This window comes from Elaeis guineensis, chromosome 3 (assembly GCF_000442705.2).
Source record: "Elaeis guineensis isolate ETL-2024a chromosome 3, EG11, whole genome shotgun sequence".
Lineage (NCBI taxonomy): Eukaryota > Viridiplantae > Streptophyta > Magnoliopsida > Arecales > Arecaceae > Elaeis > Elaeis guineensis.
Window position 1 is genome coordinate 21,812,390 of NC_025995.2, and position 20,298 is coordinate 21,832,687.

General features: G+C 36.8%; 1 protein-coding gene and 2 pseudogenes across 1 annotated transcript in view; all 3 read left to right on the forward strand.

Moving 5' to 3' along the window:
* Positions 1-20,298, forward strand: part of LOC140856213 (folate transporter 1, chloroplastic) — a 54,139-nt gene that overhangs the window by 17,540 nt on the left and 16,301 nt on the right. Inside the window, exon 4 of the mRNA XM_073253355.1 lies at positions 1,712-1,785. Coding sequence (XP_073109456.1) covers positions 1,712-1,785 — 74 coding nt within the window. The remainder of the gene's footprint in view (positions 1-1,711; positions 1,786-20,298) is intronic.
* On the forward strand, positions 13,807-14,994 carry LOC140856007 (uncharacterized; annotated as a pseudogene).
* On the forward strand, positions 17,438-18,173 carry LOC140856008 (uncharacterized; annotated as a pseudogene).

Genomic DNA, 20,298 nt, shown 5'->3' on the forward strand with positions numbered 1-20,298 from the left:
CACTTGAGCGAGAGAATAGAAATAGGGTGCTTAGGGGTTTCTAGTAACGAAAATTAGGGCATTAAAGAGATAAGGCTTTTCTCCTTCCACTCATGTAACTTCTCTAATTATAATTCATTAATGTCTAAACAAGGATCTATTCCTTTTTATGCACTTTTTTCTATTTCCTTCTTGGAAATGATTTAGAAAAGAAAGGATAACTTCTTCCTGAAGAAAGAGGAGGTCCTAGTCTAGTAACCAAAAATTTTAGACTATTTTATTGAAGGGGAAGAATGGTCAGAGACAAGGAATAAAGTCCTGGTGTGATGGAGGCGTCTCGGCCAAACCTTCCCGTTCTGGTGAGATTATGGTGCGTGGGATGAGTGCCCCACCATCCTGGCTATTCCGCATTCATCCCCGTAGAATCACATATTGATACGACCATCCCGGTCAGGACATGCCCTTAGCCTTTTTATTTGATGATGTTTCAGCATGTTGTCATGAGAGAGAACGAAGGAAAGTCAATTCAGCCTTACCTTTTCTCCGATGATGCATCAGCTGGTTGGCATCATTATGAAGAGGGAGGAGGAAGGGGCTTAGTTCATAAGGATCCTTTCTCTTCTTCTTCTTCCTTTTTTACCCTGATAGGATCGGACTTGAGCTCGTCATGGGACTTCAGCTACTCATGGGGAGGCCAAAAAATTATGTGCCTTTTCTTTTCCTTCTCAATGATGCAAAATCGGGTATCTTTCAGGCAAAAGGACTCTCCATCATTTGATCACCAGCCACACAAATCTCAAAGCGCTCAAAACTCCATTATGCATCCACATAGATCTCAAAAAGAGTAGTTGATTCAATGGTGGAAAGGTGTCCCCTCCCTCGCCCTCGATGGTGGAAAGATGGTTCAATCACCAATCAGGATGCTCGACCGGGACAGGGTGGGATGCAAGGCATCCCGTTCCGTAGGGAAACTGGCACAACCCCATCCCATAAGATTTAAAATCTTGGTTAGAGGAATAGATACAGGAAAGAGAGGAGGCATTCAGTGGATTTGATGATTTCACAATATTCTAGATTAATTAAGGATATTATGAAAAATTATGTAGAGGGTAGTTTCGTTAAATACATCAGTATAACCAAATCCAGGTACAACCAAACCCTCCTACTATTTGCTTTTAGGAGTACTATAGGCTGGAACATGTTTCTATTTTTAATAAATTAAAGAATGGAAATAGAATTCCTAATTATCTGTTTCTGAAGTTATAAACAAAAGAAAGTGATGTAAAACGGCACCTTTAATTTTTTTTATTTTCTTAATCTCCTTAAATAAATATATCTTTGATGCAAAGATGGGGAGTTCTATCACTAATTTTTTTTAACCTATTCTATTCTATTGCTTTGATAGTTGCCCTATTGCTTTTGATGTTTTCTCACCAGCTGCTATCAAAACTTTTCTAGTCTTCCATGTCAGCAAAATATTTATGATGGACTTAAATAGATTCTTATTTACTTCTCATGAAACCATTGTGTATTATTTTCCTTATTGTTTCCTTCAGTTCTTTTGGTCAAATATAAACTTGTATATGCTTATCCATGGTTGTGGCTGGTTTTGTTGGGCAGTATTGAAAAATCTTTTGTTATTTCTTGAACGCTTTCTGTCTTGGCTTCTGAATAGTGATATTATATGTTTAGCGGTCATGTAATTGTTTGCCCACCTGTTATCTAAGGTCAGATGCTTTGAGAACCATTTTAAGAGAGGAAGGATGGCGTGCACTTTACAAAGGAATTGGACCTGGACTTTTGCTTGTATGTAGTACTATTCTTCTGCTTTAAATATTTAATCTTGTCTCAATTTTTCACATAAATTATTTTTCTATACCTAATTAGTTTCATGACATTTAATATAATATTATCCACTTAGGTTGATGTACTGGATTTTGACTTGCCATTTGTTTCTATAAAGGTATAAGCATGTTGCCAACATGTGCTTCCTTGAGATCTTTCTCAATTATTACATCATAGAATAAAGTGCAAATGTCAAATTTCCATCCGGGTCTCTCAAAATAAATTTGTTAGTGATATTCTGCCATCATATCGGTACTACTGTGTGAACATTTTGCTCGATAGTAGATGATTGACACCATATTATTTATTCTATCCAATTAGTATTCATCTTAGAACCCAAATATTAGAACATCTACAGGGAAGATAACAACATCAAAGATGAATATCATTATATTGTTGCATCATAGAATAAGGTGCATATGTCAAATTCCCATCCAAGTCTCTCAAAATAAGTTTATTAATGATATCAAGGTTTTAAATCCTGTAGGACGGAGGAGCTCCGGTTTCTTCATGGAATGGGATGCCCCGCTGTCTCGTCCTATCCCGACAGTGGTCCTGATTATGCCATCCGATAGATATCCTCTGTCTCTTTCCTCTAATTCTTTTCTTTCTTTTTTTTTCTTCTACCTTCCTTTTTTTCCTTTCATTTTTCTTTCTTTCCTTATTCCTTTCTTTCTTTCTTTCTTTCTTTCTTTCTTTCTTTCTTTTTTTTTTCTTGTTCCTTCATTTTTCTTCCTTTCTTTCCTTCATTTTTCTTTTTCTTTCCTTTCATTTTTTCTTTTTCTTCATCTTTCTTTTCTCTTCTCTTTCTTCTTCTCTCCTTGTGTGGATGGGTTTCAGAGTCCCGACTTTGTCCTAGTTTCGTTTTCTCATAGGAATGGGACGGGATGGCCGGCACACCTCCATCCCGTAAAACCTTGAATGATATTCTGCCTTCACATCAGTGCTACTGTGTAAACTATTCACTCGACAGTAGATGACTGACACAATATTATTTATTCTATCCATCTAGTAGTCATCTTAGAACAAAAGTACCAGAATATCTGCAGGGAAGATAGCAACACTAAAGATGAATACATTATATTGTTCCCACCTGTAGGGATCATCACTACTATGTTTTTGCATATTTCTGTACCTTCAAACGCAAGCCCCAAATTTTTAGTTGACAAGAACCCAATTTTTTCACTAGGAGGAAGTGCTAGAAATTCAAATTATTTGTCAGAATAAGAAGAGATATGTGGAATAACAAAGGCGTTGTTAGCACTTAGCAGCCTTCAGCAATAAGATGCTTGGATGGCAGGGTTTAGAAAAGTTTGATGGACAGAGGATTTTGTTGTTAGTAGAAACAGTTCACAAAGCACTCATAATTCTGATCCCAAGTCAATAGGATGTGGTTTATTAGTCAGATCAAGTTACAAGCTATCCACTACTCATTTGTCTCTTTTATCCAAGAACCTTGGCTTGGCAACATTGAATCTTTGAGGAAAAGCACCTCTCATTTTCAATAGTTTGTTTTATTGAGATTGTCTTTAAAAATAGAATATGTATCAGTTAGTAAAGATACTAATGTCTGCATTTATTGACAATGAAAATGACAACTAGAAAAATCATTAAATTTCTTTTACTTTGGAATGCTTATTTCAAGATGTTAGAAATACAAAAATAATCTGTTTGCCTTTTTATTAATAGTTAGAACATTTTTGTTTTTTTCACTATTATTGAGCAAAAAATTTCATTTCATATGCCATTCCATTTTTCATAGACGGTAAAAATTATGTCACCTAGGAAAATTATGAGATACAGATTTTTCAGTACAGTTTGACAGTGCCACAATTCAGATAGTCGGCATATGCCAAATCTAATCCCATCCATCAACTATAGAACGGTGCTTTCAAGCCATGGAAGTCCATTGCAATGTCAGAATCTAGCTGCATGACAATGTCATCAAAATTGATAATGAAGTTTGAGATTTGATATGTATGGATGGTCAGGTCTGTTTTGATATTCTATATTCTCAAAAACCTGTAAATTCTAAATTGTTGTTCAGGAATGTGAAGCAACTTACATTTCGCATCTTCTACTACTGCAATCTGAAACCATATTAAAATTGATGTAAATTTCATACCAGATCAGTTTCTCATGCTTTATAAACACCAAGCATAGGCACGATTAAAAGCTGTATGGATTTGTTGCTGATCACATCTTTTAGACCAATTGGTAAACATATGAGACTGTAAATATATGTTACCAGTTCCTTATTTCTTTTGTTTTTTATTGTTAAATTGCGACAATATTATTTATATAGAATGATTATTTATGCAAAAATTGCTTTATAAAAACACAAAACTTTGATTACTCGACATATTATGCAAGATTTGACCAATGCTGATTAGTGGATAGGAGAAACTTAATGATTCTGAGTTCAATGTTGGCCTCATTTTGGAAAAATATCCTAAAAATTTAGATGGAAACTCATCAACATCACATCATGACCTCCTAGCATGCAAATGAAATAAAACCAGCACCTGCAATTAGATAACATGTTCTGGATATACCTCACTTGTCATGCATGAAGTAAAATCTACTTTACTAGAAACCAGAACTTCATTCAAAGTTTCAAAATATCTCAAGAGTTGTGAAAAAGCACACAAATTTGCTTTGTTTAGACTTTAGAGACTAAAAGTCACAGGCCTATAGCTAGCTTGAAGTAAGGTTGTTCCCCCTTCTAGAACAGTTTTAGACACTTATTTTGCATTTCTAATCATTTTCTGAACTATGAGGTGATATTATCTCGATTGCAATGACTAAATGCTTGCAATGGAAACTAAAGATTCATTGAAAGAGTAAAAGTGGATTTTGGTAGCAAAGGATGGTGAGGTATCTCCATCCTGTTTAAATATGGGAGGGGTCTCTCATTATCGTGGATTCTGGAAGTCCTTCACTTTTGAGCAAGGTATGCGATATCATACTGAATAGGGCAGTATGGGGCGTACCATATTGGTTGGATATCGTACATGGTATGGGGGGCATACCAATACTTAGTACACTAAACTGGCTCTTGTACCGGGCGTATTGACATAGTGATAGGGTGGCATCGGTATGGGGCTTGATGCCAAGGCAGTGCACCTTGTTTTGAGTATGTTTTTGTTACAAAAAGTTGAAGGACTTACGATGGGCCTTGGTGTGATACTTTTGCCACAAAATAAAACAAGCATGGAATAGGATCACTCTTTTCAATAGATTACCGTGAACATATAGATTACATGCATAATAAGAGAGATGTATACCTGTTAGAAGACACTTAGGCCATGAAAGCGCATGAACTCTTTGAGAATTACTATCTTTTGCTGCTTCAATCCATGTGTCTCTCTAGTGCTTTGCTTGGCTTTATGTCTTTGTCAATTGCAGGCCAACATAATGCTCTACAAGAAAAGCTTGTCTTACAATACTTTCTTTATCTTTTAGAGAAAAAATGCTTACCATGTGCCTCTCTCCTTGTGTGGTGTGTAATTACTTGGATAAACCCTAGGATGCCTCATCTATTTATAGAGGAGGGGAGGTGCCAAGAGTTCCTTGGGTAGCTCCTTGGAGTCCTTATTGGACTCTAGTAAGAGAGAGCTAGCAATAAGGAGGCGGCATGCTTTTCAATGCTACCTCCTAGGAGTCCTTGTTGGACTCCAATCTGAGGGTATCTAAAGGTGTCGGCCACTAAGGGATGCCTCCTTCTAGAAGGGTACCTGCTAAGCATCTCTAGGAAGCACCCTAGTAGATAGGGTTGTTGGCCCTAGAGCCACCTCCTTGCTTCTAGATGCGTGCCACCTAGGGGTTTAACAATTAGCAGAGGTAACGGTCACATTCTCCGATGGGTCATCCCACTTGTATCCTATCCAAGCGGCCTAAGGTTGACTCAAGTCCAATCTTACCATACCCAACCTAGCTCAATCCCTATATCTAGATTATTTCTCTAGCCCAATTTCTTCTCCAATGAAATTTGAATCTTTTTTGATCTAATCAATGAGAGAATAATCAACTAGAACCTTATTCCTATTGACTTGGAGACAAATGGTACATGCTAGATGCATTACTGGCATAGGTGAATTCAAATTTCTACTTACCAAAGTCCCTTCCTTTCGGATCTGCTAGTTCCATATTAGCTACATGGTCCAATATAGAGATATAAAGCCCATATCGCATTATTGAACCTCTTGGAGAATAGGATGAATCCAGTTGGTCATAGGCTATGTCCTACAGTTTAGTCCCCCATCATTCCAATATCTCTGTATGACCATTAAGTATTGCATTGTATGCAATTAAGGTGATGAGACTATATGCCCAAATGTTACAATCAAGGTTCGCCAACTCAAAATCGGAACCCATGCTGGTCGGCCGAGAGCACCCCACCCCATTGGACCGAGTTGGGCCCGAACTGATACAGAAACGAGGGAGAATCGAGGAGGAAAAGAGAGACGGGGAGGGGGAGGGGGACGGAGCCTGATGGTGGCCATCGGAGGACCGTCGAGGCCTTTAGGACTCCACGATCCTCCATAAGAGATTAGAGAGGGAGGAAGGCAGCGAGGAGGCCGTCGGATGGCAGAAAGCCACCCCGTGGATGCTATGGGTTCGAAATAGAGCGGATCTCTTGTTCATCACTTTTTTTTTTTTTTTTTGTTTAAAACACAATTCATAATGAAGTCGGCAAACCCAAGCCAGCTTCATTTAAGTTTTGGGGGGGGGGGGTCGCGTAGTCTTCTAAGGGAAATCCACGACAGAGCACTATAGTGCTGCAACGGCCCTATTTCGATTGGAAGCAGGGAATAGCCCTTCCTCCGGCTCTCCATCAAGCGCGGCAAGCCTCCAGCAGCCTCAACGACCCTCTCTCCCTTTCCTCCTCCCTCTTTTCCTCTCCTTCCTTCTCCCTCTCCACCTTCTTCGTCGGTTTCTCATTTCAATTGCCTAAACCGTCCCGGTTCGCTGCTGGCATGGCTCGATACACCTTGAACTGGGTAGTTCGGGCTGGTTTTGCAATCCTTGATGAATGCTATGTCATTATGATAGTTTCTATGTGGAACAGTTGGACCCTCGCTTGCATCTAGATCTAGTAAACCATTGTGCTTCCTATAAGGACATAGTTCAAAGCATCATGGTCAATATATGGTCTTGGACACACATTTCTTGCTGCTAAGTTCAGTTCATTATATATTTCTTTCTGTATCTTCAACTTTGACAAATAATACATTGATAGTTGCATCATGATTGCTTGACTAGTTTATCCTCTCACTATATTTCCCTCTTGTTTATTCTTATTGGTATTGGTTTTCTACAATCCACAGATGTATAGCCTTTAGCGTAGTTGGGAACTTGGTCTCTTCCCCAAATAGTTTGGACAGATGACTATGATTATTGGAATACCTTGGCCTCTTTTATTGTTTGGTCATTATTTTTCAGAGGAGGCAATCCAAAAGGGGAGGGGGGTGAATTGGGTTTCTTAAAAATTATTTGAGGAACTTTGTGCCTGACAATAAATTTAAATATGTTTGTAGAGTGCTTAGCAGAAATAGATATGCAGCAGAAGATAAAAGATAAACATAATACAATCACCAACACAAGAAATTTATAGCAGTTTGGTACTCAACTCAGCACCTACATCTACTTTCTAAGTCAAGCCACTTGAAAATTTCAACTACGATCCTTCAAGATTATAGCCAGATTATTTTCACGGATTCACAATCCAGTCCAGTTGATTTTTCCTAGCTCGCTAACCAAAATCTTACAATCGATTGCTTTTTTGGATTCACGATCAATTCAGTTGGTTTTTTCTGGTTCATCAATCAAAATCTTACAATATCCAACTTAAGGCTTTGACCAACCCCAAGCTTCTTCCCTAAAGAAATTTGTCACAATAATCAAAGAAAGAAATACAAGAATGTAAAGTTCAAGCAATAAAACTATTTAAACTCTTGAAAAAGTCGAAATAGTCGAGCTCTTAAAATGCTTTGACTTCTTTGAATGCTTGAGAAAGGATTGATGAAGACTTGAATACTCTTGCTCGTTGGTTGTTTGTTGAATTCAAATACACTCTTCTCTCTTCTTAGTTGAGTAAATGTGGGAAGGTCTGAATTAAAAGCTCTCTTTGATTTCCTTCCTCTCTTCTACTTCGTTCCACTCAATAACTTGAAGAATAAAATCAATAAAACTCAAAAAGTTTGGTCCTCATTTGAATTTTTTACTTTTATGGCCTTAAAAATGTCTGTAATTAATGCTCTCACTATTGGAAGTTTGAAAATAGCCGTTAGAACCAAATTATAGTCGTTTGAAAAATTTTAAAAAATGAGCTGATATTCTGTCAGAATTTTTGAGACGACTCATCTAAGCTCTTAATTGGCTAACCTGAAGCGTTAAGTCGGCCAAGTGAAATTCTGAGATAACTCAGGAACATATGTAAATTATTCAACTTTTTGTCTGTTTAGTGTGTGTAAGATTGGATCAGCTCAGATATCTTTTTAGTCAGCTAACTTTCATAACTTGGTCAGTTGACTGATTTTTTGGATCGGCTCAGAAAATTGGTGGATTTACACTGCCTTTTATATTCTTCTACCTCTGAAATTGAGTCAGCTATTTCATTGGGAGTCGGCTGAGCTCCAGTCTTAGTCGGCTATGCTGTTTTCTGGGTCAACTTAGGAGAATTTATGAAATATTCGTACTCACCTTGAGTTTGAGGCTGAGTCGGCTAACCAAATACGTGAGCCAAGATCCTGTCTTGGTTGGCTAAAGAAAAATCTTGGTCAACTAAGGGAGATCATTTGAATTTCATCTCTTTCTTTCTTCTTAATCTGAGATGGGGTCGAATAAGCTCCTTTCTTGATCGACTCAAATATGTGCCAAATGTGGCAAACTAGATTATAAGTAGCTTCCTTTGTTCAAACATATTTTAGGCTAGATCTGCCTTCTCAAACTTAATTTATGAATAGTTGAACTTATTGAGAGGTCATTCCAGGCTAGACTGCCCTTTATCACAATATTTTCATGTCGAGCTCAATTTCTTTACTTTCAAAACTTAAATCTTTGACTTGAAAATATAAATTTACTTAAATATGAGAGGATTTCTTCTTGGATGAAATCAACCACTGAGCATTATGAGAAATCCTACATCACTCTCAAAAGCATCATCAGCAATCATGATTTATACTCAAGACTTTTTGACATCATCAAAATCAATTCTAGGACTAATAATCTTTCCCTTTTTGATGATGACAAAATCCTTTAAGTACTACCTTTCAAGCACTAATAGATTTTAAAATTCTGATACAATGTATCAAATATTTATCAAATTTTAATGAAGCTCCCCTTTCTTATGTGAATAAGGCAGTATTTTGATATAATTTTGATCAAATCAAATTCTAAGCAAACTCTAAACAAAGCTCAAACAAAAAACTCCCCCTTTCTTATGTAGAAAAGTAAATTTCAAAATTTGCTCATTTCGATATTTTCTTCCAAATTCTTCAATTCCACAATTATTCTCCCCCTTTTGGTCATAATCAGTAAAAGGGTCAAATTGAGTTTTGCCAAGTATAAATAATGCTAAGCCAGATAATGAAACATTTTAATTATGACAATTTAGTTATGGTATCATTTCAATCGTCATTCACTCATTCAAAAGAAAGTACGCATTCAAGCACTTTCATAAAAGCATAACTTTGCATCGATAAGGACAAGTTTATACATGAAATTCAACAGGCCTGTTCTTTTATACCAAGAGAAACATATAAGGATCAAGCAACTAACACATAAATAACTACATAGTCATGCAATGCAAGAGATATCTTAGGATGGGGTTCAGTCAAGGAGAGGTACAGGATCTGAGGAAGATGCCAGATTTTGTGTTCAATGGCCCAGAAACATGAACTTGCTCATCCAACATTTCCCTGAACAGAATTCTCATGGACCGCAGAAGCATGTCATGAACCCATTGAGCTAACTCCTCCAGTTGATCTTCAGATAAATGGAATATTTGGGTAGAGTCTGCAGACTGAGCAGACTGAGCCGTAGAAGTGCAATGTTCCTGTTGCTCCTCTGGCTCACATCTTTCTCTGTCTGTCTTCTTCAGCTTCTTCTCTGTCCTCTCTTTCTGATCCATTGACCATCAGCTTTGATGTAACCCATTCGTCTCAGTAATTTATCATTATATGTATCAAAGTGCTGCAGCTTTCTTGAGGGCTCCCCGTTAAAGTTGATTCCAAATTCTTTGAATATCAAAGTGAAGAATGTACCATATGGTAGGGATGGTTTTGCTGGTGAGGCTGATTCTTGCATCACTTTGATTATGGTAGATGGTAGGTTGAAGGGGATTTCATGTATAGTATGGTGCATAATGGTAACATCCCTTTTTACAACAAAATCAAAGCGACCAACTTTTGGAAGGAATATCTTGGCAGTCATGCGGTGAAGCAGCGTCATTTCCACTACAAGTCTTTTTGTCAAAATTTCTTCAAACTCCGCCACATCTTCTCTCCTCAGTATGGTCCGTAATTCACTGCACTTATCATCTAATCTATCTCATCCATCAGCAGATGCCCTAAGGAGGAGCCCAAGTCTCTCTGCATTGAGAGTGATCTTGATCTTCTTTACTTTCATCTCAATGCAACATATCCAACTTTTGCATTACCATAAAATTTTTGAATTAGGTTAGGATAGGTAGGTAAGTCTAAGGTGCACAGATGTTCCTAACCTTAAGTTTTGATTTTCTTTCCAATTTCAAAATCTTCTTTTTCCAAGAAATGAAAATCTATCTTCCTCCTCGTGGTAACTGATCTCGATGAAAGCGGAATTGCTTGACTTGGTGAGAAAGGAGGAGGTGCTAGTTGAGGATGTGGAGATGGTTGTCTACTTGTCTCAGCTGAGGAGGTGGATGAGAAGAAGCAACGAAACAAGAAGCTTGAGGAACATCTTTTCTAATGCTCGCCTTAACCCTTGGGTCCATTCGAAACTTCATCCGTCTCTCTTCACTCGAGAATGTCTTCTCGATGGAGGGTGTTGGCATGGGTGCTTCATACGGTAGGTCAATTGCTTCTTGGGTGCCATTTGAACTTTCAAAAACCGCCACAAATCCAAGGAAGATGACAAAGGAGGCACTATTTGGTGGGGTAGGGTCTTCGCACAAGGATGGCTAAGGAAGTGAAAGTGAAAAAGGTGAAAAATGATCCGCTAGAGCTTTCTGTTAAAAATTTGGGTCTCGACATCTGAGTCGACTCAGTTCGCAGATTAGTCGGCTCAACGTGGGTCAACTAAAATTTTGGATTGGTCGACTAACGATGGATCGATTATAATTATAGGCTAGTCGGCTTAGTCTAGCACAGGAGTCTCAGGAATAGGCTTTCTAAAGAATGATGCAACAATCAAGCCACATTTAATAGACATCAAAATCACATTCAAATACATATCCAAACATGCATAAATTTAATGAATTAATCATTCATGAAATTAATTTAAAACAAATCAACCATAAGGATCGTAAACAGGGTTTGCCGTACCGAGCCGAACCACCCGATACGGGGCGTACCAAGTCGAACTGGTCCCTTACCGATCTGGTTCGGGCCTGTTTTTCGAAAAACGACCTCGAACCGCACCGAACCGTCCGATTCTGTGCGTTTCGGGCCCATACCGCTCGAACCGGGCGGTATAGCTCGGTTCGTCGTCGGTTCGAGATGAACCGTACCATCTGGGGGACCATTTCACATGGGGGAGGGGGGAGGGGGGGAAGATGGGGGACTTTTCACGTGGTTGGGGGGGAGGGGGAGAGAAATGGGCGTGGCCCACTTCACATGGGGGAGGGCCTGGTGCTTAGGAAGGGGGGAGAGAAATGGGTGTGGCCCATTTCACATGGGGGGAGGGCCTGGTGCTTGAATAAGCACCAGACCTTCGGTGTTCTCTGAGAGTTCTCCGAGAACACCCATGGCCGTGGGCAACCTTGGTCTCAACGGTTTCGTTGAGATCTCCAAAAAATTAAAAAAGAAGGCAAAATTTCGTGAAATTGGAGGAGTGATTCGAGAAGAGACTGATATTTGGCCGAAGGTAAGATAATCTGTTATTTTGTTAGTAAATATTTTTTTTTATTTTTGTTAGAAACAGGATAAAAATGAGGTAAAATGAAAATAGGAGAAAATCGTGCCAAAATCTAATGATTTTGGTATGATTTAATTATATGTGATAGATCTTTGGAAGATCTACATGATGACACTAAAATTATTAATTTTTATTAATTATATATTTTTTAAATATTTATATATATTTATTCATTTAAAAATTAATAAAAAATTAAATTTAAGAAAAAAAATTAGAGTTTGGGAATCATGTTTAGAATGATTCAAGCTACTTAAATCTAATCTCAATTTTTTTTTGAAAATATTTGAAATTAAAAAATATTTTTTTAATTATTTAAATAAAAAATTAATTATAAAATAAAAAATATATAAAAATAGTGTTATATTTTAGTTAATTTAAAAATATTATTTAAAGCATATAACATATTTATTTTGAATTTATAAGTTTTAAAATAATTATTAAAATTATTTTAAAAATATATATAATTATTTTAATTATCATTAAACTATCATGTTTTGTTATACTTGCATATATTTATAAAAAAAAATTTAGAGCATGACGTTCGTTCACTTTAATTAATCAGCTATTTTATAGTATATATTTATTTATATAAAAATTATTAAAAAATAAAAAATCAGAGTTAGTTTTGAAATTGAGAATAATGTTTAGAATGGTTCAAAACAATTGAAATATTTGAATCTAACTTGAGATTTTTTTTGAAATTTTTTTTATGAATATTTAAATAGTAAAAAATATTATCAAATAAAAAACATATATAATTAGTGTTATATTATAGTTAATTCGAAATTATTAGTATTTGTTATACCTGTAAAAATGAGTAAGAAGAAAGATCCAGAGCGTGACATCGGTTGGGATCATGACGAGATGCTCTCGGCTCGGCATCATTGGAGATGCAAATGGTGCAACACAGAGTTCAAGGGAGGAGGGGTGATTAGGTTGAAGCAGTACACGACTGGTGGTTATCCTGATATGTCCATGTGTCAGAAATATCCGCAAGAGATCCGATAATTAATGAAAAAGTACTTTGCTGATTCGAAAGCAGCGAATGAAAGGGCAAAGCAGAAAAGGACCGAAGTAGACCGTCGAGCTGCAGAACCACCTTCTTATCACTCTAGAGAGTTAGAGGAGGCTTCTGCTTCAGATAATGAGGAGGCACAGATTGAGGCTGCCATTCAAGCGAGCTTGGCGGATCAGTATCGGTAGGAGGAGATGGTCCGGTACAGAGAGCGATTCGGACTATCATACTATGAATCAGGATCTGGATCAACGACTGGTGGGGGAGCATTCAAGTTAAGGAGAACTACTTCAGTCAGAGAGCCTGGTGGTAGAGGGAGCAGACGCAGTATTTCTTCTTTGTTGGGAGCTTTTGGCAGTAGGAGGAGGTCCTCCAGAGATATTCCAGCAGGAGCTAGTATTCAGAATTTGGATCCATATGCATTGCCCAGCAAGGATTCAAAGCAGCAGAGAATTGACAGTATGCTGAAAAAAGATAAGAAGGATATGTGGCGAGCTATTGGATCATGATTTCATTTCAGCCATATTCCAGCAAATGCAACAGCCAATCCTTACTACTGATCTGCTATTTTAGCCATAGAGGCTGCCGGCTAGGGTGTAGATCCTTCAGGATCTAAGGACATCTATGGTCAGCTTCTTGACAGCAACAAGGAGGATCTGCAGAGATGGATTGCTTCTTACAAAAATAAATGACCTACATACGGTCTGACAGTGATGTGTGATGGTTGGACAGATCTTACTAGACGGAGCATCATTAATTTTTTGACATGCTGTGATAGAAAAATATTTTTTCACAAATCAATTGATGCTTCAGATAAGATGCATGATGTCATATATATCCTTGGTCTGATGAAGGAGGTGATTGATTCAGTGGGTGAGTAGCATGTCGTGCAGGTCATCACAGATAATGGATCACAATATAAGGCTGTCGGAGAGTTGCTGATGGAGCAGCGACCGCAGATATACTGGACCCCATGTGCTGCATATTGCATTGATCTTATATTGATGGATATTGAGAAGATTCGCAGGGTGCAGCAGGTAGTGGAGATTGCCCAGATCATTACTAGATTTATCTATAACTACACATGGGTTCTTTCATTGATGCGGACGTATACTGGGGGGGAGATCTTACGATCGGGTATCACACGATTTGCTACCAACTACATAGCACTTTATAGTCTTCTTCAGAAGAAAGTAGGCCTACGTCAAATGTTTGTTAGTGTCGAGTGGCAGGAGAGCAGATATGCGAGGGCCGGCACTGATGGAAGTCATGTGGAGAACTTGATGACGAGTCAGTCATCTTGGTAGCGGGCTGAGAAGGTAGTGAAGGCTATTAAGCCTTTATATGAGGTGCTTCACGCTGTGGACAGCGAGAGATACCCCCAGATGGGCTTCTTATATTACATGATGGAGAGGGCAAACAAACAGATCAGTGAGAATGATCCCAAGCATGCTCAAGAATTCATTAACATCATTGAGCGCCATTGGGACTATCAGATGGGAAGAGATTTGCATCTAGTTAGTAAGTTTGGATTCAAGAATGTTTTAAAATATTTTTTTCGAAGCATGAAAATAAAAGTGTGCTTAATCAGTATTGAAATTTATCTGCAGCTTATTACTTGAATTCGAGATTTCAGTATACCATTTCGGAGATAGATATGGACAGCGAGCTTCTTGCTGCTCTTCGCAATGTCATATATAAGATGGTGTCCGATTCAGAAATCACGTCGTTGTATCTGCAAGAGGTATGCTAGTTTAAAATAGATATAATTATTCAACTAAATTCTATTAGATATATTTATAAATAATAAATATATTTTGTTTCAGACGAAACAGTTTAAAGAGGGATCAAACAGTTTTGGAGTTCCATCAGTTGTCGTAAGCAAAAAGCAGATGAATCCAGATAAATTACATATTAATAATGAGCAACATAGATTGATATGTAATTTTGCTTAATAATATCATCAAATTTGATATGTAATTTTGCTTTTGCAGCTGAATGGTGGATTCATTTTGAAACGTCAGCAAAAATTTTGAGACATGGCTGTCTGTATTCTTTCTCAGACGGTCTCTGCTAGTGGCTGAGCGTAATTGATCCACTTTCGCCGTTATCCAAAGCAAACAGAGAAATCGTCTGACACAAATGCCTCGACGATCTTGTATATGTTCCCTACGATCTGAGGTTGAGGCTAAAATGCATTCAGGAGGAAGTTCAGTTGAAGTACACTGATCCGACGCTGGATGATTATGCCGACGAGGACGACGATCCGATCATCGGATGGCTTGCAGGTCAGCAGCAGGAGCCAGAGCTTGATGAGCCAGGGTCCCCTCCACGACCAGTCAGTGTGGTGGCGAGGGAGATTAGGATGGATCCAGGGCAATGGGCAGAAGAAAATATTCCACAGGGTTTCAGCCATGGTTCATCGTACCGGGCCGAACCGCTCGGTACGGGGCGTATCGAGTCGGATCGGTTCCTTATCGATCCGGTTCAGGCCTGTTTTTCGGAAAAGGACCCCGAACCGCCCGGTTCGGTGCGGTTCGGGCCCATACCGCTCGAAATCGGGCGGTACGGCTTGGTTCTGAACCGGTTCGGGGTGAACCGAACCGTACCGCCCAAGGGAGGGGGGAGGGGGGAAGGTGGGGGCCTTTTCATGTGGTTGGGGGGAGGGAGGGGGAAGAGAAATGGGCGTGATCCACTTCACATGGGAGGAGGGTCTGGTGCTTGTTTACATGGGGGGAGGGCATGGTGCTTTAATAAGCACCAGGCCTTCGGTGTTCTTTGAGAGTTCTCAAAGAACACCCATGGCCGTGGGCAACTTAATCGTTGAGACCTCCAAAAAATTAGAAAAGGTAAAATTTCGTGAAATTGGAGTGATTTGAGAAGAGGCTGATCTTTGGCCGGAGGTAAGATAATCTGTTATTTTGTTAGTAAATATTTTTTTATTTTTGTTGTTAGAAATAGGATAAAAATGAGGTAAAATAAAAATAGGAGAAAATCATGCCAAAATCTTATGATTTTGGTATGATTTAATTATATGTGATAGATCTTTGAAAGATCTACATGATGACATCAAAATTATTAATTTTCGTTAATTATATATTTTTTAAATATTTTTAAATATTTATTTATTTAAAAATTTAAAAAAAATTTAAATTTTAGAGAAAAAATTATAGTTTGGGAATCATGTTTAGAATGATTCAAGCTACTTAAATCTAATTTTAATTTTTTTTAAAATATTTGAAATTAAAAAATTATTTTTTTAACTATTTAAATTAAAAAAATTAATTATAAAATAAAAAATATATAAAAATAGTGTTATATTTTAGTTAATTTAAAAATATTATTTGAAGCATATAACATATTTATTTTGAATTTATAAATTTTAAAATAATTATTAAAATTATTTTAAAATTATATATAATTATTTTAATTATCATAAAACTATCGTGTTTTGTTATACTTGTATATATTTTAATTATATATATATATTGCGGACGATCTTGCACGTGGAGTAGGGTCCATGGATGTATCTGGATCATGCTCGCATTATGGATCCTATTATCTATAGCCACCTTATGATCCATATGCATATGGTGCATCCAAGGCATCATCTTCTAGTGGTTACTACCTTATGCAGCCTGGAGCATCTTACGAATTAGATTTTGCTACTGGCATATTTGGATGGGCACCTCCACAACCATACCATCATCTCGAGGATACTTCTCAGAGTCAGAATTTTAGCGAGAGGTCTGAGATATCTTACAATCCAGAGAGGATGCCTTATAGGATGATGAATATTCGAGAGTACGGTGCAGCTTGGCTAGAGGGTTGGACTGATATCCCTTCAGACTATGTTGATGATCCAGACATCTACGAGCATCACAGACACTCGACAAGAAATTAAATGTAGAGTACATCTTAAGATTCGTATATCAGTTATTGCGCTTTGTACTTAAATATTTCGATACATTTTAATACGTATTTTATATATTTTTTCTTTAGTTTTAAGATGACATAGTTGAAATATAATGTAAATAAATATATGTTTGAAATTTTGGATCAAGAGTCTTTGTACCGCAACCTAACTCCAAATTGAACCCAAATATGTCAATAATATGCAATATAATGCCATATTGAAGTTGTATTTATCAATTATTAACTTCAAAAATCCAAAAAAAAATTTAAAAATCGAAAAAAATATTGTGTACCGGTATCGGATCGGTACGTCTAGGCATACCGTGTGTCGGTACGGTATTGGTACCGTACCGTACCGGTCTGAGACCGGCACGCCATCCGGTATCGGTATAGCGAACCTTGGTTTCAGCTGATCAGCCACAGCCTGAGGGGACACAAGGGATTCATTCATCACATGACTCCCTGTCCGATACATCTTCCCGGAGATTCGAGTGAGAGATGTATAAACGATCCTTCCGACAGCCAGCAAGAAGGTATCCATCCTCTCAATCATAGAAAACTCAGTTAAAAGGGGCATAAAGGGGAAAAGAAAAAGACAGTTGTACGTACACCGCTCTCGAAAGTACAAGAGCTATTTGGCTCAAATACGGACATCAGGGAGAGTGATGATGATACTGGTAGTAGCCATGGATCTGATGATCAGGGAGGAACTGGAGGACAGGAGATCATCGTTTATGAGACAGCCACAGGGTGACATTCGATTCACCGATGAGTCTCAGTTTACACATGTCACACAGGATAGGGATCATGGTGGACGAGTCGGTAGAGACCGTGGGGAGCCGATTTCATATAGACGACGGACTCCTAGAGGTCGTCCAACACATGATGCAGCTGCGGACGATCTTGCACATGGAGTAGGGTCCATGGATGTATCTACATCATCCTCGCATTATGGATCCTATTATCCGCAGTCACCTTATGATCCATTTGCATATGGTGCATCTGAGGCATCTTCTAGTGGTTACTACCCTATGCAGTTTGGAGCATCTTACGAATCATATTTTACTACTGGCATATTTGGATAGGCTCCTCCACAGCCGTACCATCATCTCGAGGATACTTCTCAGAACCAAAGTTTTAGTGAGAGGTCTGAGATGTCTTACAATCCAGAGAGGATGTCTTATGGGATGAATATTCGAAAGTAGGTGCAGCTTGGCTAGAGAGTTGGACTGATATCCCTCCAGATTATGTTAATGATCCAGACATTTATGAGTATCACAGACACTCGACAAGAAATTAAATGCAGAGTACATCTTGAGGTTCGTATATCAGTTATTGCGCTTTGTACTTAAATATTTAGATACATTTTAATGCATATTTTATATATTTTTTCTTTAATTTTAAGATGACATAGTTAAAATATAATGTAAATAAATATATGTTTGAAATTTTGGATCAAGAGTCTTTGCATCGCTACTTAACTCTAAATTGAATCAAAATATATCAATAATATGCAATATAATGTCATTTTGAGATTGTATTTATCAATTATTAACTTCAACATCAAAAAAAAAATTAAAAATCGAAAAAAAATTGTGTACCGGTACCGAACCGGTATGCTTTGGCATACTGTGTCGGTACGGTACCGGTACCATACCATATCGGGCCGACATCGGCACGCCGTTCGGTACCGGTACAGGAAACCTTGATTGTAAAGATCTAATTTTTTTTCTAATCATGCAAAATCTTTTTTCATTTCAAGGTTTGGTGAAAATATCAGCAATTTGATTATCAGTGGATACAAATTCAAGCATAACATCATTATTTGGTACATGATCTCTAAAAAAATGATGCCTAATTTCTATATACTTTGATCTTGAATGCTGAATTAGATTTTTAGTCAAATTAATATCGGATCTACTTGCTATTAAGTAGTGATCCGATCATACTTCTATAAAGCTTAAGATCCACTACTTTATCTTTTATATGTTGATCAAGCTTACAACTTAAGCTCATAGGAGTGCCAATGTCTTTGACATTATCCATACCAGATTTTTTTTAGTACAAACTTTGGTTTATAAAGATCCTTTCATTTGATTGCTTAATTTGGAGTCTGAGGAAGAAGGTCAATTCTCCCATCATACTTATATCGAACTTATCCTGCATTAGTTTTACAAATTTTTCATATAGAAGCCCATTAGTAGCATTGAATATTATATCATCAACATAAATTTGAACAATTAAAAGATCATTTGATTTTCTTTTAATAAAAAGATTTGTATCAACATTTCTTCTTTTAAAATCATTTTCAAACAAGAATTTACTTAAACGGTCATACTATGCTTGTGGAGCTTGTCTCAAACCATATAATACTCTATTTAATTTGAAAACATGATTAGAAAATTCATGATTTTCAAAATCTGAAGGTCATTCTACGTAAACTTTCTTTGCAATGTATTCATTTAAGTATGTATTTTTTATATTCATTTGAAAAAGCTTAAAATCCATAAAATATATAAAAGTTAAGAGCAATCTAATAGCTTCAAGTCTAGCAATTGGTGTAAAAGTTTCATTAAAATCAATTTCTTCTTGATTATAATCTTATGCAATCAATTTAGCATTGTTTCTAATTACATTGCCTTGTTCATCCAATTTATTTCGAAAAATCTATTTTATACCAATAATAGGATAATTTTTAAGTCTTTCAACTAAATTTTAAATATTATTTCTTTCAAATTGATTTAGTTTTTCTTGCATGGCTATTATCTAATTTGCATCTTTTTCAACTTTAAATATGGTTTTCAGTTCAACATGAGAAACAAATGTGAAATGATTTAATACTTTCCTAATTAATACTCTAGTCTTAATGCCTTAAGATAGATCACCTATAATAAGTTCTTTAGACTGACTATGAGCATACCTCTATTTCTTTAGTAAATCATGTGTATCTTGTTGGATAGTGGATGGTAACTCATATATTTCTTCATTTTCATCTTCTTGTTCTTACTCTTTTTTTTTGGCCATGAGGAGTGTCTTCTAGTGATATTTTTTTCATCTTCTTTTCAAGAATACTTGCATCATCATTTACTTCTACTTTTCTTGATTTGAAAATGTTAGTCTTATCGAATACAATATAAATTGATTCTTCTACAACTAAAATATCTTATTAAATACTCTATAAGCTTTGCTAGATGAATAACTAAGAAAAATATCTTTATCTGATTTTGCATCAAATTTGTCTAGTTTGTCCTTACCATTTATCAAAATAAAACACCAACAATTAAAAATTTTGAAATAAGAAATATTTGATTTCTTTCCTTCATAAAGCTCATAGGAGTTTTTTTTTTAAAATTGATCCAATTAATGCTCGATTAAGCACATAACATCTAGTGTTTATAGCTTTTGCCCAAAAATACTTTGATAGG